The following is a 25,130-nucleotide window of genomic DNA, read 5'->3' as shown; positions in this document are numbered from 1 at the left end:
GTTCCCAGAGAGGACCAGCTAGAACATTTACATCCGAAAGGCAAAGGAGAAAAGCAAGTTCCTCCTACTAGGAAGATTGTGTCCCCTTAAGGCCAGAATTATTTTTACTCTTGTCTTGCCAGAAAATAGGAATTTTATTTCATCACTTCCATGGAATCAAAATCAAGTACGGGAAGGGCTCTCTCTGGAGAGGAATCAATTTTCCAGCAAACCACGTCGTGGTCCCTGTCGTCCCCCCAGCCCGCCACCGCCGCCAGTCAGGGTACAGGGCCTTGGTGTGCTGGCACCGAGGGAGGGAAACACGGACTCAGTGCATCGGAGATGAAGGCTGCAGCTTGTTCCTCCGGTACCCTGCACCCCCCTTCCCCTCCCTCCGTAGGCTCTCCTGGGACTGAAAGTGGTGGGCTCTGTCTAGCCCTGGAGGGGGTCGCCTCGGGCCCTTCTGGACGGTGTGAGTGGGCCGGCTGGGGTCTCTGCCTGCCCCCGCCATCCCAGGCACTGGACACCGAGGGCATGGTCAACAGTGCTGGATCTGCTGGAGCGCCAGGGCCTGGGGGGACTGCCTGGGAGGGGAGAACGACCCCGCTCCGCATTGGGGGTCCTCTGGCACCACCGTCCGTGAGGCACCTGGCCTTTGAGCCACAAGCCACAGCTACTCAAAACGCCCCGGCCCGCTGCACTGAAGTCGGATCGCCTGGGATCGCTCGAGACCTGTCCCCTATCCCCCCACCCGGGACCGGACCCGCCCCGCCCCGCCCCGCCCCGTCCCCGCCCCCGCCCCCTCCCCCCATCCCGGGACAGGCCCCGACCCTCCAGCGAGTATCCGCCCCAAGGCAGGTCCCTCCACCCCCCCCGCAGGTCCCGCCCTCCTCCGCCTCGCCCCCGGCAGGCTCCGCCCCTCCCCCCGGCAGCCCTCTGCCCGCCCCGCCGCCTGCCGTCAGTCCCCGGTCCCCTGGCTCACGGGCATGGCGCGCGCGGCGGGGTCCGAGCGGCGGCTCCTGGTCATCTACACCGGAGGCACCATCGGCATGCGGAGCGAGCGCGGCGGTGAGTGGGCGCCGGGGTGGGGTGGGGGTCGTCCGCGCGCCCTCTGGCCTGTCGGGGGTCGCCAGGCCCCGCGGTGCCGCGCACGTGACCCCGCCGCTCCCGGTGGGCGGTCAGCCCGCCCGGGGGCACAACCTCTCCCCCGCGCTGTCGCCGGCTCCACCCGGGGCCGAGCCTCGACCACCGTGGCGTCTGTCTGAGCGCCCTTCCCCGCACAGACAAGCCGGTGGGCAGGTGTTCAGAATCTGCCGAGACCCCTCACTCGGGACCACCGAGCGGCTGCAAGGCGACCCCAGCTTCCCCGCTGTTCCCGGCCCGGGCTCGGCCGGGCAGCGGGCACCAGACACCTTTGGGAAGTGTTCACGTGCCCGAGCAGTCCGGGCAGGTTGGGCGTTTCGTTTCTCTGCCCCTGTGACGTTGGCCTGAGTCGGTCCTCGAGGCAGTGACTGCTGGGCCGGGCGCTGAGCTCTGCGGGCCACTGGGGCAGGGGTGCCCCCAGGCCGGGCAGAGCCCCTTCGGGCAGGGGCCGGGTTTGGGGAGCCTGGGGTCCTGCAGGGGCGGGAAGAGGACTGCACACACCTGCAGAATGTTCCAGCGTTCCCGGGAGAGCGGACACTGTCTGTGCCCTCCACACAGGCCCCCCCGGGCTCCCTCCCTGGCCCCAGGTGCCTGTCCGGGCTGTCCTCACACCCGGGGCAGCCCCACACCTGGCCCTGGAGTGTCCCCCTACTCGGATCGTCTGCCAGCCCCATAGTGGGGCACTTGACAGAGCTGCCCCGTGCTAACAGGACGGTCGCCTTTGCCCTTGATCCTGGGGCCACTTCCCCAGCACCCCCCTCCTGGCCACCGTTTCCGCTGAAGCAGCTACCCAGATGCCACTAGCACTTTCTCGCTCCAACAACTGCTTCTGGGTCCTCTGGGCCTGTTCGTGCCACCCCCCGATGCCGGCTGCCAATTCACAGACGTCTCTTGAGGCCCACTCTGTGCTGGGCCCCAGGACTCAGACCCCCAAAGAGCCCTGTCCCGGAGGGGCTCAGGGATGGGGAGCATGGTTTCCACACCCCCTCACACCCTTCCCCCCAGTTGCTTCTCCCGGGCTGCTGGGGAGTCTGCCCCGTGCTGCCCCAGGGCTGGGGCAGAGAGGGGAGTGGCCGGCCCTGCCTGCATCCCTGGACTGTCTGGGGCCCTGGCCCACCCCTGCCCCTCCAGGCTTGGCACCTGGCCAACTGTGATTGCTGAGATTCCATTGAGCTCGACTCATTGTTCTCCAGCGTCCAGGCTGCAGGGACAAGGTGGGCTCTGACCTGGATCCCACCTGCACTGCGTCGCATCCCCTCACAGCCCCCCACCTCCCCGGGGCCCCTCAGGCTCACTCTTCCAGGCGCTGCATTTTCCAGAGAGGATGTAAACTCCCACATCTGGAAGGTGGCCTGGAGACCGACTCTAGAAAGATGGGGTGTGGTGGGAGCACCTTCCAGACAGGCAGGGGTCATCCAAGAGACCTCAGGACAGCATCCCAGGCTGGGGACAGAGCCGGATGGATGGAGGACCCAGGCCTGGGCCCTGTGGGCCGCCGTGCTCTGCTGGCCTCTGCCCTCTCTGAGCCCAGCTGGGGGCTGGGGGGAGGCAGACACTCCAGGCCCTTCCTGCCCGGGAATTCTGATCCGGAGGGCGGAGGGCATCAATGATTAACTCGCCTGGCACTGCTGATGTGGGCTCCGGGGCCGTGAGGGGCGGCCACAGCAAAGCTGTTTGGATTGTCGCTGTTGGGAGGCTTTCTGCGCCTGCTGGTAAACAGTGGCCAGCAGGGCACTCGGCGCCCCACACGTGAGCGCTGCCAAAGGTCAGGATGGTGAGGGGAGGGCAGAGGCCGTGGCAGCTAGGGACGCCCCTCACCCATCCCCTCGGAGTTCGGGGAAGATGTTGCTGGTCAAGGGACATCGTGAATCCGAAATCAGCCCATAACCCCAAGCCCAAGGCCGAGCAGCATCACGGCTGAGGAGCCCTGATGCCCTGAGCGTCCCTCCTGGGCCTGGCTCCTGGCGGGGGGAGCAGGGTGAGTGGAGCCTCGGAGCCGGGCAGCTGAAGGTGCCAGGACACCCCAGGAGGCCACCGGAGGGCCTGGCAGCCAAGCCTCATCCAGAGGGGTGATGTCCGTGGCTTCTTGTGCCCTTGGCCTAGACCCCCTTCCTGAGCAAGTTGCCGCACGCTCACAAGTCCACTGTTTTAGAGCCTGAGCTGTCCTGGGACGGCCCTTACGGATGAGTGCGTCTGGTGGAGCCTCTGCCAGTGACTCAGCTCCCTGCCTGCGCGGCCCGGGGACAAGGCCTGGGCAGGGCGGCTTCTGCTTTTGTAGGGCCTGAAGCTTGGGGGCCCGTGCTGAGAAAGAGACTACAATTTACAAAATCAGAATTAGATGAGAAAGCAGATGTTTATTTATTAGTTTGTTTCGTTGTTGTTAAGTTTGTTCGGCTGCACCGCGCAGCATGTGGGATCTTAGTTCTCTGACCCGGGCTCGAACCCATGCCCCCTGCAGTGGACATCTTAACCACTGGATTGCCAGGGAAGTCCCCTTATTTTTGTTTTTCTTGGGGGGACAGGTGTTTATTTAGAATGACGAAGGAAATCACAACAATCCCAGAAAAATATTCTGTGTTCGTTGACTTCCTGACCCTCCCCAAGGCTGTTTTCTCCACACTTTTGGCTGCTTCGTGTAATGATGTGTCGGCAGAATTTTGCACAGAGCGAATAGAACAGAAGGAGAGTTCAGCCTTCTCTTCAGCTGGTGTTGCCTGTCCACCCACAGGCTCCCCAAGCGGGGACACCAGGGTCTGGGCCGTGTGGGGCTCGCTGACCCTGCGCCTTCCTGCCACCCCGAGGCGTGGGGTGTCCCCGGAAGCCAGTGTCCCACTGTCCACTGGCAATAGCCTCGCTCTGGGTGGAGGTGACCGTGCACATCACCTCCCCTGTCGGTGGATCCCCAGGTTTACATGGACACCCCAGTGCCACCCACTGGAAGGGCAGCTGGAGTGAAGAGTGGTGTGTGGGCTTCCTGTGGCTGCCCTGACCCGTGACCACAACTGGGGGCCTAGAGCAGCAGAAGCCTCTCTCGGGAGATGCCCCATCACTGCAGGCTGGTGTGTTCGTGTCTCTGCTCTGTCCTTACACGGCCTTCTCTGGGTGTCAGCTCTCTTCCGCCTCTGTCTTACAAGGATGCAAGCGGTGGCATTCAGCACCCACCCGCCTAAGCCAGCATCATCTCATCACCCCAGGACCCTCACTCAATCACGGCCTCAAAGACTTTGCACTTCAGGTCCTGGGGGTCAGGAGGGGACACCTTTGGGGGCCTGACGCAGAAGGGTGGGCGGCTCTGAGCCTCCCTCAACGCCCAGGGTCTGGAATTCAGGCCTCCTTGCTGTCAGGGCTGGTGAGTCCAGACCTTTGTGGAGGCAGGTGTGTGTCCTGGTCACACTTCAGGCGTCTCGGGAGGGTGGCTGGGCTGGCAGTCACACACGGATGTCCCCTCTGTCTACTGAGCCCCGTCACTCCTGCAGCAAAGCATATGGAGCCCCTAAAGGGCGCTTCCTGGGTTGGGGGGCTGTTCAAGGTGCTCCCCCTTGGGTCTCCTTCTATGGCTGGGGAGATGGCACCACGAACATCCTTGGGCCAACACAACTGTGTTTACTGGGGGTTGGCAAGAGCTGGGCCTGGGATTTACTTGGGGCAGTTTATTACGCAGCAGCAGCAGGAGACTGATACACCGGGCAAAAGGTGAAGGCTGGGAGCAATATCGTCGCCCAGGGTGACCACTGACCCTGGTCCTGAAGGTCTTACATGTTTCAGCCAAGGGTGCTTCTCGAGGGGGGACCCTGCTGTTCTCGCCTCTGTGTCCAGGTGTTCGACGTAGCCAGGCACGTGGGAGACGCCCAACAGAACCTCAGTGAGGGGTGCATATACCCAGAGAAGTTTAGCCGACTTGCCCAAGGTCACGGAGCTTGCAGGGAGCAGGGTGGGACAAAAAGCCAGGACCCCAGTGCAGAGCTTCTTCTGGGAACCTTTGCTGAGGAGTTGTTTGTTTCCAGGAAACACTTGTGACTTCTCAGGGTTTTCTTAGAACACACACCATTTCTGCCCAGTGCCTCCTTAGATGCATGTTTCTGGACATGGAGGCTGCAGGCAGAGGGCCTGGGCTGGACCCTGAAGGTGTCACACACAGTCCAGGTAGGGAGAAAGGGTAACGGGGAGCGTGTGGGAATGGCACCAGCATCTGGACATCAAGGAGGGCTTCCTGGAAGTGGTGTCCTGAGCTGGGATGAAGCAGCTGCCGGGTGAGAAGCGGAAAGTAGAGGACTTGCAGGCAGAGCCAGCAGCGTGTCCACGGGCAGAGCCGTGTGGACGTTCTGGGAAGTGGGGGACGGAGAGTGGGCACATGTGTCCTTGTTGTGAGAGGCCAGGGCCCCCTGAGCCTCGGGACGGAGCCCTGGGGCTGTCTGGGTGAGACTGGCACTCCCGACCCGGGGCAGCTGCCCATCCTTGCCAGGGCCCAGGGCAGCTGCAGGCCCGTCTGCCCAGCCCCTGACTTCCCTGAGGGCCAGAGCTCACCCAGCCAGCTCCCAGCGCCCCACCCCTGCTGGGGCCTGGCCCCCGGTGAGGAGGGAGGGGCCGGTGGCTGAGGGGGGATGTGGGGGGGGCGGTGCTGGTGGTGGCTACCAGCCTCTGACCCCGCCCCCTGCCCCACCCCGCCTGCAGTGCTTGTCCCTGGGAAGGGCCTGGCCGCCGTTCTGAGGACGCTGCCCATGTTCCACGATGAGGGGCACGCCCAGGCCTGTGGCCTCCCCGAGGACACCTTAGTGCTGCCGTGAGTGTTGGCTCCTCTGGGGTCCCGGGCAGGGACGATGGCCAGCTGTCACGGGGTGGGGGGCATCCTGAGACTGGCACCTGCCAGGCTGTGGCTTCTTAGTGTGTCCATGGCGAGCTGCCAGAGGATACTGTCCCCACGGGCTCCCACTTTGATGCCTCTAGAACTGACTACAGCCCCCTTTCAAGTGAGCCCCGTGGGGACTCAAGCCCATCAGGAGAGGCAAGGGCTGGCCCCAGGCGCCCCCTCCTTGTGAAGGTCCTTCCGTTTCCCAGTTCGTGGCCCAGGCTGCCCGGTGCTCTTCACTGCTGGCGGGCTGAGCGGGGAGTTGACCTCCCTCCTCCCAGGGTCGTCCTGGCTCACCGAGCGGAGGGGACACTGCTCTGGAGCAACCTGGCCTGGTCTGTCCTTGGCCCCTCCCGGGACCACGGTCCTTGCTCCTGGGGCCTCGAGTGGAAGGGAGCCGGTGGGGATGCAGAGCCCACGGCCACGGCCCTGGGTGCGGGGGCCTGGCTGGGCAGAAGGGAACGGGGCCGCCGAGCGAGCGGGCGCAGAGTGCAAGCCTGCTGTCCGCCTCCTGCAGGCCTGCCAGCCCCGCCTGCCCCGACCAGAGGGTCATGTACACGGTGCTGGAGTGCCAGCCTCTCTTCGACTCCAGTGACATGACCATCACCGAGTGGGTTCAGATCGCCCAGACCATCGAGGTGAGGTGACGGGGGAGTGTGGGCGGGGCTGGGGACAGGAGCCCAGTGGGTCGCACCTCAGCCACAAGGCTCCCAAGGCCGTTTTACCTGCACCCGTGCGGGCGGGCATCGAGGGCCACGTCCGCTTTCCTGGCGAGGCAGTGACCCAGGTGGCCGTCTCGGTTTGTTCAGTCAGTTTGTCCCCGTTAGTATCCTGGGCTGAGACGTGCAGTGCTTCCCTGCAGACTTCATGCCTGGCCCACCCCGTGCCCATGCCCACCCTAGACCGTATAGTCTTCGTGGATTTAGGGCCCACAGGAGGGCACGGAGCCTGCGAGGGCCTCGTGGTTGACACACAGTGTGGACGCCTTACCTGCAGCCCGAACCGCCCCCCATCAGCTTTCCTCCGTGTCCTGCCCACGCCACCAGCACCAGCCCCCATTCCTGCCCCAGCCTGGCCCCCGCCAGGCCCAGTTCTCACCTTCCTCCCTTAAGAAAGCCCGCTCCCCACAGAGGGGCTTGTCATCCAGCCTCCCTTCCTGGCAGCTGGGCGCTGGCCCCAGTTCCACACTCGTCTCGTTCTCCTGGGGCAGAACGGCTTCCGGGGCCTCACCCCTCTCACGGTGAGCGCCTGGGACCGCGTGAGGCCCTGGGCCCGGCCCTTGTGTCTCTGAATGTCCGTAGCCGTGATCTGGGGCAGTCTCCCTGCTCTGTGGCCAGCAGCATCCTACAGTTGGGGCCTGACCGCTTCTCTGAGCGCCTAGGACTGCTGTCCTGGCTGCAGAGGCCAGCCATGCGCAGATTCATTGTGTGGCCAGCAGAGGGCGCCCCAGCCCGCCACGTGGCTCGGCTCCCCTGCCGCTACGGGCCCAGCCTGGCTTGGTCTTTCACTGGGCCACGAGAGATGGTCCCCTGAGGTCCCCTTGCCTCCCGGGACTGTGCCCCTTGCAACCACAACACAGGCCAGCTGCCCACTGAGGCCCAGCCTTGGCTGCCTGCTAGGAGGTGGTGGCCGGGGGTGCATCCCTGCAGAGGTGGCCTGTGTGCCTGCCGGCATCCTCCCCACCTCCCATGTCACAGCCGGCTCCCAGCACTGGCTGTGCCTTGTGCCTGTCGCTTGTGTCTGCACCTGGCCCTCCCACTGGACCGAGAGGCTGGTGGGCTTGCTCACCCCTCAGCCCCTGCTGCCCTGGGGGCAGTGGTCACTGAGCAAGGGGCCCTCCAGGAGCACTGAGCTGACCAGTGTGCTCGGGAGCCCAGGCCGGGCATTGCACAGGGGGGACCTTCCTACCCTCAGATAAGAGTGTTCAGAGACCCCGACCTGAGTTCTCTCGTGGGCAAGGGGTGTCGCAGGGAGGCCCGAGGGGAGAACACGGGCGCCGGGACTCCAGGCAGAAGCTCCATTTCCAGCGGGCTTCCCCGGCCAGCGGTGACCCGGGTCCCACTGGTACCTCCCCGGGTCCCTCCAGCTGTATGTGGGGCCCTTACCTTCCTTTTCCTGGTGGCCCTGAAAGCCAGACCTCCCTGAGCTTGCCGCCCTCCTGCAGAGCCACTACGGGCAGTACCATGGCTTTGTGGTCATCCACGGCACCGACACCATGGCCTTCGCCGCCTCCGTGCTCTCCTTCATGCTGGAAAACCTGCAGAAAACGGTCATCCTCACTGGTGCCCAGGTAACAACCCGGGCTGCCCAGTGGGCATAAGGTCTGGGCCTTCCTGAGGCCACAGGACAGTTCAGTGCTGCTGGGGGCCCAGGTGGGTCCCCGGGCTCCTTGCTCGGTCCGGCAGCTCCCCGAGCTGGCTCCTGCTCAGTCTGAGCCGGCCAGCGCTGGTCAGCGCCCTGGTCCTGCCTGTTGCCAGCCCTGCCACCCTGGGGGTGGGTCCACAGCCTGCTGCCGGCCTTGTCCAGCTGCCCTCCTTTTGTTGCTGTCCTCCTCTTCGCACTGTGGTTCCCACCGATGCCATCCCTGGGCACCTGGGCACATGCTACCCCCTCCTCTCTCACCCTGACCCAGCACAACCCCCAAAGCCAACAGGTGGAATATTCTAGAAAACTGCTGGATTTGAAGGGGGGTGGTGGGGGAAGCCTGGACTTCCGTCGGGGCCTGCGTCAGAGGCTGCCTGCGGTGGCGCCATGGGGCCAGCCCTCCCCAAGGCCCTGGAGAGCCTTCCCCGGGGTCAGAGGTTGGGAAATCCCGTTGCCAGGTGCTGACCCGGCTGCCTGCCCTGCTCTGTCCGTGGTCCCTGCGGGTGTCACAGTGGGGCGGCACCACGCAGGGGAGGCCCAGGGCCGCACCGCACACACCCCACTGCTGCCGAGCACGTCCCACTCGGAGCTCGAGTGGAGGGATGGGGTGCAGGCTGCCCTGGCTCTTCCCAGACCCTCCTGAGCCCCTGGGTGTAGATCACCATCAGGCCTCTCCCAAGGGATGAAGGGCGGGATTATGAGCACTGCCGGCCCCGGGAAGGATCACGCTTGTGCTCTTCTAAGCCCCGCACTGGCCCTGACGAAGCGTCCCTGTTATAACGCAGGGGAGACTGAGGCTCAAGGCCCGGGGCTGCTGGCCCACTGCCACACCCCTTATGAGGACCCAGGACTGTGGCCCCAGGCCAGGGCTTTTCCTCTGGAGGCCCTGGGCCCACCCCTGCCCAGCCGGCCTGTCTGCACACCCCACAGCAGTCCAGCCCTTTGTTGCCTTCCTGGGCAGGAGTGGTGGGGATCTGGGTACGGGTCAGAGTCAGCCCTGGGGGCATTGGCCCTCACGTAGACACGGGAGCAGGTCTGGGACCCGGTGCTCGGAGGCCCCGCGTGAGGCTTCTGGCCATAGCATCCACCCACGGTCAGCTCTTGGCCACCCGGTCCAGAACTGGCTGGGGCAGTGAGGGACCAGAGCCTCTGTGCCCCGGGGCCAGGGAGCTGGGCTGGGCAGTGGCGGGTCCCTGGGCAGGAGCCCATCCGGCCGGCCTCCGGCAGCGGGGACTGGGGCCTGTGGGGAGCAGAGGGCGCTGGGATGTGGGCCAGACTGGCGTGGCCAGCAGGTGCAGCTCCCCGAGCAGCGGTCCCCACCAACCCGAGCCTGCCTGCCGCCTCTCCTGGACCCCTGCCCGGGCTCTGCACTGGCTCCCTCCTACGCTGCCTGAGCCTCAGCCCCTCTCCTCTCCGTGGCCGCTCCCCCAGGTGCCCATCCACGCCCTGTGGAACGACGGCCGTGAGAACCTGCTGGGTGCCCTGCTGCTGGCTGGCCAGTACGTGATCCCCGAGGTACCTCCTCCTGCCTCCTTCCTGCGGCTCCTGGGAACCCAAGCCCGGGGCTCGGGGTGTGGTGCTCAGGGGGACACACGGGGGCGCGTCTGGAGGGGTTTAAAGATCTGTCTTTCCCCTTGAACGCGAAGTACACCGTCACCGTAGAGAAAATAGGGAAATAGAGAAGGCAGCAGGAGACAGTCACTGCCTCTCACCCCCCGAGACGTCTGCTGCTGACAGTGTGCTGGATTTTCTCCGGGTCATGTATATATATATATATGTGGTTTACGTATATTTGTCTCATACCCACGGTATGGTATATATTTATTTACACTACATACATATGTACGTGTGTACGCTTCCATCAGTAGGTTGTACGGCGTGGTTTTGGAGAGGCCTCTTTTTCCTCTTCATCTTTCCCGGTCACGTGGTGACACCGGGGGACATTTACAAGATCCCCCCCTCACGTCTCAGGGGACGGGGAGAGGGGCCCTGGGAGGGGGTCGCCTGCCCTGGGGAGGGGCTTCACGGAACGCCGTCAGGGCCTGTCTCACTGCCGAGGTGCCCAGCCCGCCCCATGGGAACAGCTCCTGAGCAGGGCAGGGGCTCCCCGGCGCTGAGCTGCTCCCCGCCCCCCGCAGGTCTGCCTGTTCTTCCAGAACCAGCTGTTTCGGGGCAACCGAGTGACCAAGGTGGACACGCGCAGGTTTGCGGCCTTCTGCTCCCCCAACCTGCCCCCTCTGGCCACCGTGGGCGCTGATGTCACAAGTAAGCGGGCAGGGGTCACATCGCATCATGGCGTTCAGGGAGCTGCTGCAGGGACAGCGCAGGGCCTCCTGGGTGGGATCGCACGGCTCGGGGTCCTGCCCGGGGCTGCGGAGAAGCCGGGGGCCGGGGGGAGCTGCTCGGGGGGGGGTGCCCAGCAGGTAACCCCGGCTTGGAGCCGGGGGGCCATCCCGGGCGGGGCCGCGTTTGGGCGATCAGCCTCCTGTGCCTTTCCCCGGCCACGTGGCCCCAGGCCCAGGAGTTCCTCAGTGACGGTCAGTGGCTCTGCCACTCGCCTCGGCCTCCCGGGGACGTGGTTCTGGTAGTGCGACCTCGTCCTGGGGACTTTCAGGGGTGTTTCTGTGCCCTGGGGCCTGGCAGGCCGCCCAGTCCCCGTCGTGGGGTTGCCCGACGCCTCCCGTGGGTGGTGGACCCTGAGCCCTCCCCCCGAGGGACCCCCGATGCTGACCCTGGTGAGCAGCCGTCTCCAGCCTAGTCCTCGGCGAGCGCTGCTGGGTTGGTGCTCGGGCCTCACCCGACTCAGCCGCCCTCGTGGCCGTGGAGACTCTCTCCACCCGGGATGTCCGCTCTCCTGTGTGTCTCCGGGGCCCCCTGGCCCCGCTCCGGGTCTGCCGTGGCCATGGCCAACCCCTCCGTGAGGCGGTGTGACGGCTTCGCTCCGGTGGCCTTGCTGTCCGCCCAGCCCCTGCCGTCTACATGCTGTCCCCTCGCCACCCCCGTGTCTCCTCCTGTGCCTTTGAGACGTGGGCATCCAGCCATGGTGGCAGGCAGGATCTCTGCCAGGCGGTTGTGGGGCTACAGCAGGAGGAGGGAAGGACCATGCAGGGAGGCATTGCGGCCCCGAGCCCTGACTTCATCCTGGGGGTCTCACCCTGCATTTCCCTCCCCCTGCCCACCCACCCTGCTTGCTGGAGCGGCCCGGGGGTTGGTAAGGCCCAGAACGGTCCGTGCGTCTAAGCTGTGTATAGCACGTCCGGGTTCTGGGGGCCAGAGTCAGGGAAGGCTTCCTGGAGGAGGTGGCCCACGTGCTGGTGCTGGCAGATAGATCGCTCCCTTGCTGTGGTGGGCAGTGGCGCTCAGCCCCTCCTGCCCCAGTGCCAGCCAGCCGAGGAAGCAGGGGTGGGCGGAAAGGAGGGGGCGGCCGCTGTGCAGGCCTGCCTCCCCCGTGGGGGCTGAGTCACACCTTCTCTGGGGCTCAGAGGGGAGCTCCCAGGACGCAGCCCACTGGCAGGTGCGGAGTTCACCCTGGATCCCCAGGCCCCTACCTGTGTCATGCCAAGCCCGCGCCGGCCTTGAGGTGCAGGGCACACGGGTGCTGGCTGGGCCGGGCGGCTGGCCGGGCGCGGGGCTGGGGCAGGCCCCGAGAGGAGAGGCCGCCCTTGGACCCCCAAGCCCGTGATCCCAGGAGGATTGTGTCCCCCAGCCAGGGTGCCCGTGTGGTGTGTGAGGGCCCCGGGCTGTTCCCGGCACCTGGGGCTGAGAAACAGCAGCTTCTGCCTGGGCTGTGCCCGGCGGGGCCCCTGGGGAGGCGGGGAGCTGGGGGCTGCCACCAGCACTGGGGCGGCGGCGCCCTTTCACTGTTTTTTGTTGCGTTTTCCCTCCCCTCTGTGAAGCCGTCACAGACGAGGCGCTCGGGGGCTCAGGGGCGGGGAGCTGTGCCGGGCTTGGAGGGGTGCACGGCGGGGGGTGGGGGTGGGTGCTGGCCCCGCCCGTGGGGGTGGGTGCTGGCCCCGCCCTTCCCCTAGTGGGTGAGGCACGTGCGGCCACAGCGGGCCTCCAGGAGCCCCAGGTCCTTGCTGTGCAGAAGCCCTGGCCCCAGGGAGGGGGAGTCAGGCCGACAGGCTCAGGCCAGCAGGGTCCCGGCAGCTGAAGGGGACGCGGGACCCAGTGTCCCCTGTTAACGCGGGCTCCGCTGCGTGGCCCTGCGGTGGCACTGTTAGGACCGAGCAGGGACGGTGGTCCTCACACCACCTTTCCTCCTCTTGGCCCCTCTGAGCATGGGGACAGCGGTCCCCTGGTGTCCAGTAGGCCCAGGTGAAAGGACTTGGGGTCCCATGGGCTCTGAGGGGGCTGGGCTGGCCGGGCGGGGCGGTGCGGGCCCGCTCTGTCTCCGTAAACCCCCCTCGGCAGCCATAAGTCCTGGCTGGTGGCCTCGCTCCCACCCGCCGCCGTCTTATCTGCTCGCCCAGCTGGGGCCGGGGCCCGAAATCGAAGGACACCCCTCGCTGCTGCCGGATGCTGCGGCCGCCCTCCTCCCAAGCCCATCCCCCAGAGCCCCCGCATCTCCCACCCTCCCAGCTCCCCGTGAAAGGGCAGCACGTGTCTGGAACGTTCCTCAGTTTATTATCATATGAGAATTGCTCTGGTGGAAACAGCAGGAGGCCCGCAGGCTTGCACCCCCCTCCACGGGACTGGGGTGGTGGAGGAGCCCTGGGCGGGGGTCCTGGAGCCCGCATTCCCCTCCGGGCTCTGCACCTGACTCTGGGCAGCCTTGGGCAAGGCCCTTTACCTCCCTGGGCCTCAGTTTCCCTGGGCTGGACAACGGGCCCTCCTTGGTACCTGCTCCCTCAGCCCGGCCTCTGCCTGCTCGAGGCTGCCATGTGTGAGGGGCCGAGAGAATGGGACCCTGGGCTCAGCGCCGGGCTCCTGAGGGTCGAAGGCCAGGCCTGCTGCCCAGACCCCCGCCCCCTGCCCATGGGTGGAGCAGGAGGGCTGGGAGGCCTCTGGTGGCTTGGTCCCTGCAGAGCAGCAGCCTTTAGACCCACAGAGAGCCTGATGCTCTGGGGAGTTCTCTGCGTGGCGGGCACTGACCCCACGTAACTGCCCCCTTCCCTCTCCGCGGGGCTCAGGAGCCACCCTGGGCGTGGAGAGCAGGCTGGCCTCACGTTAGGCCTCTGAGACTTTGGGGTGAATGAGATGAAGGTTTTCTTTCCCCAAAGGTTAGGGATCCAGAAGACTCATTCATCCATCCATTCATTCATTCACTGACTTGCTGGGCCATGGGCCAGGTCGGTGCCCAGTAAGGGGCTCGTGAGGCTGGCTGGTCAGAGGACGCTGCCCCGACTGCTCCTGGGATCCAGGATCGCAGATTCCCGGTGATCCCCTGGCTCTGCCCCGTCTGCTGGGCTTCTCGCCGTTGCACGTGCCGTGCCCTCTGCCTGGAAGGCCCTTCCTCCACCTGCCCTCTCCCCTCTCCTGCACTGGCGTGGCCTGCTGGGCTCTGGTGGCCTCCGTCCCTGCGGGGTCCTCTTCGCCCCCTGGCCCCCACGCCCGCCCCGGGGGCTGGCTCATGCTGAAGCTGCGCCCCTCGCCTGAGCGAGCTGGGAGAGGGGGCAGGCGACGGGACTCCGGAGGCACCAGACGGAGGCCGGGGGGTCCGGGGGGTCCGGGGAGGCTGGGCCGGGGCCTGCAGATGGCCGGAAGGTGTGCATTCGGTCCCTCTGTCCTCACAGTCAACTGGGAGCTGGTGCGGAGGGTCCGTGGGCAGGGCCGGCTGGTGGTGCACAGCAGCGTGGAGCACGACGTCGGCCTGCTGCGCCTCTACCCTGGGATCCCCGCCACCCTGGTAGGGACCCCGGCTCAGCCCCCGCGGTGCTTGCCTCCTGTACCCCCTCCCCTCCCCACCTTCGTGTCACTGGGACCTGCGCCCCCTCCGCTGCCTTCTCAGCCCGTTCACCGTATTTGTGAACTGGGCTTGTCCCTGCGGACGTCACAGCACCGGGTTCCGAGGGCTCCTCTGAGGCTGGTGGAGTGTAGCCCTGGACGCTGCTCTTTCTTGTGGCCGCTCTGGTGGTCCCTGCCGTCCACCCCTTGGCCACCAGCTGTTTCTGGGGTGGACACGGCGCCTGCCTCCGTCGTGCCCAGTGAGTCAGGCCCAGATGCTGGGCTGCCAGTTGGATGGAGGGTCTCGGGTAAAAGCGTCTCTGGGCATCGCTGGCGCTGAGTGTGGGGCTGCGGGGCCTCAGAACACGCGTGCTTCAGTGCTGTGACCGGCGGGGCACTGCAGCGCCCTCCTCTACCTGACACACGTGGCTTCCCAGGTGTGTCCCTGTACCTGGGGCGACGTCAGGCTGCCTTTAACCTCTGGGCCACAGTCTGTGAACTGGAGCCTGCTCCCCTCCCAGGGCGCTGGGGACAGACGGGGCAGAGCCGCGATGGGACCAGAAGGGGTTTGCTGGAGGCGCGCTTTGGTGAGGGCTGCCCTCGAAGATGAGGGTCGTCCCAGGGGCTGGTGGCCGGATCCCACGCACGGGTCTCACATCGTGTAGTAGCCAGAGGTCACTGCACGAGGCTGCCATCTTCAGTGGGGCTGAGCTGCACAGGCTCCTTCTGGGAAAACATGCTGGCTTGTGAAGTCTTTCTAGAACATGCTGTAGCTGGGGGAGTGCAGAGCCATAAGCTGGGCCAAGCTCAGGCAGGGGGACGGGACCCCCAGGGCTTCACTCGACGGGGACTTCTGGGCCGTCGGGGCAGGGCCTGCTGGTGGTGACGTCGTCCAGCAGTGGGCCCTAGTCTCCAGTCTCCCCGCTCCCGGGTATCTGCCAGGAACAGGTCTGCTTTTACCTTTGGCCTCTACCTGGAGAAGCAGAGGGAGCCGATGGCAGGTGTGAAAGGCTCTGATGGGGGCACAGCCGGAGGGCTGGACACCTGCCGCACAGGCCAGCAGCTTGGCCTCTGGGCTCCCCGTGTAGCAGGTTCAGGGACAGACATGCTCAGCCCTGGGGCCTCTGGGCTGTGCCCACCCGTGCTGACACAGGGCAGGGCTGAGCTGGGCAGCAGGTGTCCCCGCAGGGTGGCCTCTGAGGGGACCATCCTTGTTCGAGGTAAACCCCAGGCCCTGTCCTCTTCTTTTTTTTTTTTAAATTTATTTATTTTTGGCTGCGTTGGGTCTTCGTTGCTGCGCACGGGCTTTCTCTAGTTGTGGCGAGCGGGGGCTGCTCTTCGTTGCGGTGCGCGGGCTTCTCATTGCAGTGGCTTCTCTCGTGGCAGAGCATGGGTTCTAGGAGCGTGGGCTTCAGTAGTTGTGGCACCGCGGGCTCAGTAGTTGTGGCTCGCAGGCTCTAGAGCGCAGGCTCGGTAGTTGTGGTGCACGGGCTTAGTTGCTCCACGGCATGTTGGATCTTCCTGGACCAGGGCTCGAACCTGTGTTCCCTGCACTGGCAGGTGAACTCTTAACCACTGCACCACCAGGGAAGCCCCCGTCCTCTGTCTTCCAGTGGAGCCTTGCAGCCTCGTGGGATGTGCGGACAGCACCCTGGCTTAAGCAGAACCCTGCATGTGTATTTAGCTGCAGGGCCCTTTCCCCACAAACTGGCTTGCTGGGAGCATCACCTGTGTGTGTCAGACGGGGCAGAGCTTTGGACCGGATGGAGGGGCCAGGGGCCGGGAGGGGCGGTGTGGTGGCCCGGCTGGGATGGGGGGCCCTTCACCCCGTGAGACCTCTGATGGCCCTTTCTCATCTCCAGCTGGCTCCTCGTGACCTCTGACCCATTTCCACGGTGTTTGTGGCCTTAACACTGAGAAGGGGACAAGGGTCCCTTTGGGGGGATGTGTTGGGGAGCGTGGTGGGCCCCGAGGGTGCAGGGCCAGCCTGTTGGTCCCCATGGCTGGAGCAGGACGCGAGGCCCCTCACCCTCGCCTCCCGGCCCCCGCAGGTCCGGCTCTTCCTGCAGCCCCCCCTGAAGGGCGTGGTCATGGAAACCTTCGGATCGGGAAACGGGCCCACCAAGCCCGACCTGCTTCAGGAGCTGCGGGTGGCAGCTGAGCGAGGCCTAGTCATCGTCAACTGCACCCACTGCCTTCAGGGCGCCGTCACCTCGGACTATGGCGCTGGCACGGTGGGGCGGGGACACCGAGGCCTTGGGAGGGAGGGCAGGGGCAAGTCCGGCCGTGACCCCGTGCCCCATCGTCCGCCGGCACCTCCGTTCCTGCAGGCCCTGGCGGGAGCCGGCACCATCTCAGGCTCCGACATGACATCGGAGGCGGCCCTGGCCAAGCTGTCGTATGTGCTTGGCCTGCCGGGGCTGAGCCTGGACGGCAGGAAGGAGGTGCATGCCCCTCCGGCGGGGGACCTGGGCCCGCACTGGTGGGCAGTGGGGCCCAGTCCGGGGGATGCATCCCTGGGTTTGGAAGGGGGGCGAGGACGGGGGGGCTCCCCCGATCGGTTGCCAGCCCCAAGCCCAGGCACTGCCTGTCCTCACCTCAAGGAGCCCCAGGTCTGGCTTGGGCCGAGGATCCCCAAACTGCTCCCAGGGTATCCCCTCCCTCTTGCTTTTCAGGCTGGCCTCAGACACAGCTGTCCCCGGGCCCTGGGGCTGGGCAGAGGCCACAGGGGCCCGGGGAGACCCTGAGCTGGAGGGCGGGAGGGTGGGGCTAGCCTGGTGTGGGGATCTGGCTAGGGTTAGGCTCCGGCCTCAGGCATGGAGCCCGAGGGAGGAGTTTCAGGCCCTGGGCAGCCCTCTCCTGGGGCCTGGGGTGCCTGGCCTGCGAGGCTGGTCTGGGCTGCCGGGTCTGGGCCCTGATGGAGCTGGCCCGGCTCTCCGTGTGCCCCCACGGCAGCTGCTGGCCAGGGACCTGCGCGGGGAGATGACGCCGCCTGCTGCGGACGAGCTCCGGCCCTCTCTGCGGGGCAGCACGCTGGGCCGCGGGGTCGCCCAGCTCCTTAGGCTGAGCCAGGTACTGTCCAGCGTGGGCGAGGGGGTCTGGGCGGCGGGTCCCTGAGGGATGGGCTCCCGTCCCCTGGCATTTTGGTGCCAGGAGCAGAAAACCACCAGGCGTGAACTGGTTCTGGGCTCGGGGCCACAGTGGGGAGGGTTTGCAGGGACTCGTGGGCCGGTGTGTGGGAAGGGCCCAGGCCGTCGAGAGGGGCCCTTGCAGCGTGCACACGGTACTCAGAACGTGGCCGCTCCCCCGGGGGGCAGCCGGGCCGGGCCTGCTGGCCCTGGTGCAGGGCTGCCTCGTGAGGGGGGCGCGCTCAGGCACCACGGGCAACTCCGTCCGTCCTGCTGCTGGCGGGAGAGAGGTGTCTGCTCTGGGGTCTCCCCGGGAAGAGGGGCCAGGCTTGGAGCTCCTTCCCCTTCTCAGCCAGGGTGCCCAGGCCCAGGCAGGGACCGAGGGCTTGCTTCAGGGCCTGGGATCTGAGATTCAAGCTGGGCCAGGCTCACGGGGGTGACTGGGGCCTCCCGCTGACCCACCTTACCGCCACCCCCAGCACCGGCCTCTGGGAGAAGTGTCCAGACCTGGTGCGCCTGGCAGGAGACGGGCACTGTGTCCCGTTGCTGACCCGGGTCACACCACGTGCCTCAGTTTTCCCTCTGCAGAGTGAGGGTGGGAGAGTGGCAGGAACTTAACCTGCTGGCCAGGGGTGGGCAGCAGCCGGACGCGGGCGGCCTGTCGTCCCAGCGGATGCCTCGGGCCTTAGTGACTCCAGGGGTCAGGACCCACCATGGTGCCTGGTGCGGGGATGCCTGCGGGGGCCTCTGATGGGATCCCCAGCCTTCTGGCGCCTTGGGGAGCTGTTAGGCGACCCATGGAATTCCCAGCACCGGGGCCAGGCGGCCCTTCCTTCTGGGGAGGGCCAGGCACCCCTTCCCACCTTCCCCCAGGCAGGTGCCCTATGAGTTACCTCTGCCTCCTGGCCCTCAGGGGAGGCAGGCGAGGACGTGGGTCTCATGGGCGGGTGGCAGGCCCCGGTCACACAGCTGCTGGGACGGAGCCAGGTGGGGGCCTGTATCCCGCCTGGACTTTGCTCCCGGGGTGGGGGTCCCGAGTAGGCCTCAGGTGTGCCCACAGCCCCTTTGTTGAGACTCGAGGGGGCGCTGGACCCCGTCCTGGGACTCACTGCCGGCGCGGTGTGCGGGCCAGCAGGGTTCCCACGGGCCCTGCGCCCCACCTCTGCCCACCTGTTCCCCTGCTCCTGGCCCTGTCCACTCCTGGGGGTGCTGAGGACCCCAGGAAGCGGCAGGGGTCCCAAGGTGCTGCGGTGCCCCCTCACTCCAGGAGGCTGATGACGTGCGGGATGCCCTGGCACCCAGCCTGGCCTGTGCCGCGGCCCACGCTGGCGACCTGGAGGCCCTGCAGGCGCTTGCAGAGCTGGTGAGACCCCTGCCCGCCCTCGGGGACCAGCTCCAGCTGCACCAGGCCCCGGGGGGTGGGGTGCTGCCCAGATATGGGCAGGACTGCCTGTCCCGGGGCTTGCTCACCTCCCTGCAGCCGAGGGGGCCACGTGGCTGTGTCAGGCCCCCCTTGGGTGCACCCCGACCCTGTCCCTTCCCTGTGGCCTACCTGGCCCTGGCCGGCCTCCTCTCAGTGGGTGACGATCCCTTGCATCGCCCCAGGGCAGTGACCTGAGCCTGGAGGACTTTGGTGGTCAAACTCCGCTGCACTCGGCCGCCCGAGGGGGCCAGGTTGGGGTGGTCACCATGCTGCTGCAGAGAGGGCTGGACGTGAATGCACGGGACAAGGATGGCCTCAGCCCGCTGCTGCTGGCCGTGAGGGGCAGGTACTGGGCTGGTGGGGGGCAGGCACTGTGGCGGATGTGTGGGCAGGGGTGCCGTGTGGGGCAGGGCCTGGACAGGGGTGCCTCCGAGGGGGCCTTCAGGGTACCTGTGGTCACACAGCATCCCCAGCCAAAGCCAGGTGGGACCAAGGACGCCTGCTTCCTGGAGCCTCGCCCACCCCCAGCTGGGCCCTAGGCACTAGCGGTGACCTTGCCAGGTGTGAACAGGGCCCAGACTGGGAGGACTGACTCTGGACAGGGTGGTCAGGGAGGGCTTCCTGGAGGTGACCACCAAGCTGAGCCAGGCAGGCCCGGCAAGACCCTGGCATGGAATTTCTAGAAAAGAAAAACGCTTACAGAGCACAAGGGGTCTCATGTGTGTTCCCTACATCCTCCACCTGAGGGGCTGGGGGTGGGGCAAGGGGAGAGACCCCCCACCCAGCACTGGGATGGAGCAGGTACAGAGCAGGTGACATAGTGCCAGACGTTGGGCTGGGTGAGCACAGGTCCCCAAGGGGGCAGGCTCAGCATGCATGCTAGTGGGGGTGTCCCCCAAGATGGCCCCATCCAACAAACCCTGGCTTTTTAAGGCAGGGCCCCAGCCTGGGTTTTTGGGGGGCCCCCACCCAAGTGGAGACTTGCAGAGCTGAGCTCTTGCTGAGGCCCCAGGGCCCTGGGCAGGCATTGTGGGCATCTGATGTCTGGTTCCTTCCTTCTAAGGAGATGCAGAGGCCCCCTGCCCTGCAGCCAAAGCCAGAGGCTGGGGCCCCCCGGAGGGGCCTCCCTGTGTGCTCACCTGTGACGTGCACTGTAGGCTGGGGCGGCGGCACCTTGCAGGGCGGGTTGTGTGAGGATCCATGTGAAGGAAAACGCACGAGCTGGTGGTCACCACCCGGGAGCCGGGTCACAGGCTCTGACCCCTTCCCTTGGGGTTGGGCCTGGCGGGCGGGCAGCCAGCCAGCCAGCGCGAGGCCGGATGAGCAGGCATCGGGGCTGGTGAGCACCTGTACCCGTGTCCTCTGCTGGGGCGGCTGTCTCCTTGCCCTCCCAGGCCCGCCTGGCATCTCTCCGAGGGGCAGGCCTCTCCTACTCTGACAGACAATTGGAACTCACGGCGGATGGGCACGGGTGGGGCCTGGTAGCCACTTGGCCCTGCATTCTAGGGGCTTACGTTGCTCCGAGGCCTGGAACTTTCTGGGCAGACCTAGCGGCAGGGCCGGGACTGCTCTCCCACCTGTTTCCCCGTCCCCTGCCCGGCAGCCGGGAGGGGCATCACATACATACCTGTGTGTGAGAGTGTGTGTGCGAGCATGAGCGTGAGTGCACTGGTGCACACGGGTGTGAGTGTGTGTCTGGGACATGGGTATCACAGCCCTTGCTTTCCACCTCTTATAGTCTTGCTGTTTCCGAACGCAGAGCTGGTCTCGGTTTAGCGTCTGCCACAGGCCCCGGGCCCTCCCCAGGGGGCTCTCGGCCTGCAGGACCCTGGGTTATTTCTGGGGGTTTCATGAGTCTCATGGAGAGCCCAGGCCACCAGACCACTCGGCTCAGTCCTGGGCCGGGGCGCCTCACCCTTGGGGCAGTGGGCAGTGGGGTAGCCCCTCCCTCCCAGCCTCCTGGGAGCATCAAAGTGTTCTCAGAACAGGCGGGGGACCGAGGGAGAGGGCTGCGCCTGGGGTGTGCCCGTGGCGCCCAGGCCGGGTGAGCTGGCTGGAGACTCTGCGGCTCACACTTGGGTGTGGGTGGCAGCATGGTGAGCTCACCCCGTCCTGGTCCCACCCGCTCGTCCCCAGCCTCCCGAACCGGTCTCCTGGCTCGCCCCCCAGCGGGCCCTGCTGTGCCCTGGAAGGGCTGGCCTCACCCTGGAGGGCTCTGGGGGGGTGGGGGAGACCCCACTCTCCTCCCCAGCTCCCTAAAAGCGGGGTGACCATGCAGTTGATGGTACACCCCCAAACTGGGGAAGGGGGCAGCCTCGGAGCTCTGTGCTCTCTGTTCCCTGGGCTCGGAGCAGGTGCCTCGACACCCACAGGCCTCTGGGCCCTGCTCCGGGCCAGCCTGACGCCCACGGTCTTCGGTCAGTGTCTCATGCCCACCCCATCCCCAAGAGCAGACTACCAGCCCAAGGGATTCCGTTTGCCCAGACTCGGCCCTGGCGGGTGTGAGCTCGGCAGGGAGGCTCCTTCCAGGGTGGGCTGTCCGAAGGTGCCCAGAGCAGTGCCTCGGGGCCTCGGGAGGGGGGGCTGCGGACAGATGTGCTGCTCAGCCAGGGCTGACTGACCGTCCCCCCGCCCGGCGTGGGTCTGGGTGCTGGGGACAGAGGTGGGTGGCCCTAGTCTGGGGAGGGTGCGTTCCTGGTCTTGGGCACAGGACAGGCCCTGCTGGCGTCTAGCGGAGGCTGCGGCGGGCAGGCGGTCACCATGCTCTTTCTCACGGCAGGCATCAGGGTGTCATTGGGCTGCTGCGGGCAGCTGGGGCCTGCCTGTCCCCCCAGGAGCTGGAGGACTCGGGGACAGAGCTATGCAGGTGAGGGTCGCAGGCGTACCTGTGCTTCCCGGGACGCGGGCTTCAGATGGGGGAGAGCCCATCGTGCACCAGCTGGGCCCTTGGAGCACTTGAGGGTGGGGTTCGTTCCTAGCAGAGGGAGCGGTCCAGCAAGGGGGGGTGTGTGAGAGTGTGCATGCGTGCGTGTGGGTCGAGGAGGGCCGTGGAGGGGTCGGCTGGGCTGCGTTTGGGGAGTTTGGGGCACGGGGTGGGGGCAGGGCAGTCGGCAGCTCTCACGCGCGGCTGCGCTCCCCCGTGGGGGGAGCCCCGCGTGGCCCCGTGCGGCGGGTCCTCGTCCCCGTCGTAGGGAGGACATCAAGGCCCAGCGGCTGCCCTGCCCTGGTGGGCACTCCGCTGCCAGCTGCCAGCAGGACTCTGACCTCAGCCGCTCTGAGCGGCCACCGAGCAGGCCTGGGGAGGCTGAGGCCCGGGAGGGGTGGTGGTAGGCCGGGCAGGGGGCAGGCCCAGGGCTGCGCTCGTCCTCCGTCCCCTGGGCCCCTCCGTGTGGCGCTGCTGATGTTCTGTCGCTGTCTTCCCGCCCGCCAGCCCCTCCTGTGTCCAGCCTGGGCTGCCGTGGGCGGGTCTGAGGCCTCGAGGAGGGGAGGGGCCGAGGGGGGGCAGGCCGGAGGGCCGGAAGCCCTTGGAAGTCAGAGCCCCCAGGTGTGGGCTGGGTGACAAGGGCGGTGTCTTAGACCGTGGCTGCTGTGTGTGAGGAGGGGTGGCTGCCTGTTCTCCAGGAAGAGGACCTGAAGCTCTGGCCCCCTTGTCCCCACCGGCCAGCATCCCCCCACCCCCGAGCCTTGGAGGCCCCCGTCCTAGACACAGTGGGGTGGAGAGAGCCCACTGGGCCCAGCCTCAGCCCCTCCCTCCCTGGAGTGCAGTGTCCCTGGGGGGACGAATCCCGCTGGCTCACCTGCCTCTTCTCAGCACCGACAGGGCTCAGGCTGGGGTGGGGGTGGGGGTGGGTCTCAGATGTGCGGGATGGCGGCAGGGCCCAGGCGGGGTGGGTCTTGGCTCTGCAGGGACTTCTGGGGTGACTTGGTTCAGAGCTGCACCCCAGGTGGGCCTCGATGGCTCCGTTGACAGATGGGGAGACAGGCAGAGGGGGGCAGTGACAGCCAGCTCCCACGGGAGTGGGTCATCTGACCTGAGCTGCTTGGCTGGATTTGCGGGGGGCCCTTGGCCGGCTCTTCCAGGAGGCGAGTGTGTGTGGGAACCAGCGCGAGAGGCCTGGGGGCAGATCTGGGGGCGGGGCGGGTGGTGGCGCCATCAGCATGATTCACTTCAGGAATGACCCAGCGCCGCTTTGGGGGCTGCTGCTGCCGTGTCCTGACCCAGAGGGAGTCCCGAGGGCCCACCTGCAGGATGGCCCTTCCTGCCCGGCGGCCCTGGCCAGCACACACCTGGCTTGGACTCCTTCCCTGCCTGGTCCCAGGGTGGGGAGTGGCCTCCTCTCAGTGCAAAGGGAGGATGGGGACGACCCCACGAGGGCCTGGGAGGTGCTCTATGAGTCCCCCGCCACCTCCCTAGGGCAGGCCGGCCCAGGGCCCCTCCTAGCCAGGACCCCCCCATGCGGCCTGCTGGGTCCAGGGCCATCCCCCCACTCCCCCGCCTCCTCAGACTTTCCTCCTGCCTCTGTGGGCCCCGCCGGGTGTTGTAAGATATGAAACTGGCGGACGGCACTCAGCGGGTGGGGTGTGTGTGCACGTGCGCGCGTGTGCGTGCATCCTCACGCGTATGCGTTCGTGTGTGCACCCTTGACCTGAGCCCCAGTCACCCCTGCTGGGTGAAACCAGACTCCAGGCCGTCTGCTGGCCCGCAGCGACGCCTGCACTCCCGCCCCAGGGCTCGGGCACCGCTGGGTCAGCTGTTTGGGGCTGGCTTCGCAAAAGTGCCGGTGGGCAGATGGACAGGTGCCCAGCGGCCTCTGACGGCTCCCCCTCCCAGGCTGGCATCCAGGGCAGACTGTGAAGGCCTGCAGGCGTGGTGGCAGGCAGGGGCCGACCTGAGGCAGCCGGGCTATGACGGGCGCAGCGCCCTGCTTGTCGTGAGTGCCACCACTGCCCTCCGAGGCCACCTCCTCCAGGAAGGCCTCCCTGACAGCTCCATGGCTCTCCCTTCCCCACTGCCAAACTCCTGCTCTCTGGGTGGATGCACTTCATATGCGGGAACCACAGGGGCGGGAGGGCTGTCCCTTTTTCCTGCCCCAGGTTCCCTCCCAGGGCCCAGACCTGTGGGGACAAGGGCAACGGAGGAGCCATGGGGTCCTTGGTGCATGGGTGGGAGGGCAGCCTGGTGGGCCGCTGGGGGTGGGAGGTGGGGTTCAGGGCCAGGTTGCTGGTCCGAGTCCCTGAGGCAGCCCCTACCCTGTTCCCCCTCATCCACCCTGCAGGCAGAGGCCGCTGGGAACCTGGAAGTGGTGGCCCTTCTGCAGAGCCTTCAGGATGGGGTTGGTGACCAGGCCCTGGGCCCAGTAAGTCCCCCACCCCTCTGTGGGGTTGGACCTGATGGGAACTGTGTCCTGGGGACAGAGCCGGTCTAAGTCAGTGGGGCCTCCAGAGCCCCTCCTGGGGGTGGGGCGCACCCTCTGTGGGAAGCTGCAAACTGCCTGGAGGGAGGGCCAACCCCAGACCCCCTGCTTCCGTCCTGTCCGGCCGCCCCATAGTGCACCCTGCCCCATGGCGCACCCTGCCGCGGCACTGGAGGCCCCAGCCATGGCCAAGAAGCTCCCCGAACCTGGAGGGGGCCTGCCCACCCTGCCCCGCCCCACCAGGACCAGCACCCACTGGGTTGGGTGGGCCAGGTTCCAGCTGACTCCCCACCCCCACGCCATCAGCTGGCCTTGCGGAAGACTCTCCAGGCTGGTTGGGTTTGCTCAGGTCCTTGGGTCCCTCCCCTGTGAAAGGCTGCTTCCCACTGACAGGTGCCCGGGCTTGTCTGTCTGTTCCGCCCCCATACAGTACCTGGGCCTCCACTCCTCCTCCAGAGACCTCCCACTGTCAGGAAGTGCTGCCTGGTGTCTAACCTGAAGCTGTCCTGCTGCAGCGTAAGCCATTCTTTCCTGTTGAGACCTGCTGGAAGGATGGCAGCAGACCCACCCCTGCGGCTCTGACTGTGCTGTGCGCCCCCTTCCCCTGCCCCCCTCCTCGCTGCTGGAGCTGCTTCCCATTCTGTTTCCAGAACGCAGCCTAAAGGTCTTTGTTGGGTAGAGTGGCAATAAAATCTCTCTGAGGGCCATTCCCTCCCTAGATCCCCAAAGCCCGGCTCCAGTGGGTCTGTCTGGGTCCCAGGACCGTGGGTATGTGTGTGGGGTGTCAGGCCCCAGGCTCTGGGTCAAAGGGCGGTGTCTTCAGCACCCTGGGGGTGAGGGACGCTCCACCAATCCTTCCCAAGGCACCAGGAGTGAGTGTGAGTGTGGGCCCCTGGGCGGGGTGGGCAGGCTGTTCCCTCCCCCAGACAACCTCTGCCCCATCTCTC

General features: G+C 66.7%; 1 protein-coding gene across 1 annotated transcript; it reads left to right on the top strand.

Moving 5' to 3' along the window:
* Positions 1-965: 965 nt before the first annotated feature.
* ASPG (asparaginase) lies at positions 966-24,677 on the top strand. Its single transcript, XM_060097866.1, has 16 exons — positions 966-1,047; positions 5,794-5,902; positions 6,495-6,606; positions 8,133-8,258; positions 9,764-9,847; positions 10,471-10,597; positions 14,068-14,180; positions 16,270-16,452; positions 16,549-16,662; positions 17,174-17,290; positions 18,614-18,709; positions 18,952-19,115; positions 21,549-21,635; positions 23,601-23,700; positions 24,046-24,126; positions 24,657-24,677. The coding sequence occupies exons 1-16, from the start codon at positions 966-968 to the stop codon at positions 24,675-24,677; spliced, it is 1,716 nt and encodes a 571-aa protein (XP_059953849.1).
* The last annotated feature ends 453 nt before the right edge of the window (positions 24,678-25,130 follow it).

This window comes from Mesoplodon densirostris, chromosome 4 (assembly GCF_025265405.1).
Source record: "Mesoplodon densirostris isolate mMesDen1 chromosome 4, mMesDen1 primary haplotype, whole genome shotgun sequence".
Classification (NCBI taxonomy): Eukaryota; Metazoa; Chordata; class Mammalia; order Artiodactyla; family Ziphiidae; genus Mesoplodon; species Mesoplodon densirostris.
Note: the sequence above shows the minus strand (reverse complement) of the source record. Positions and strands in the feature narration are given on the sequence as shown.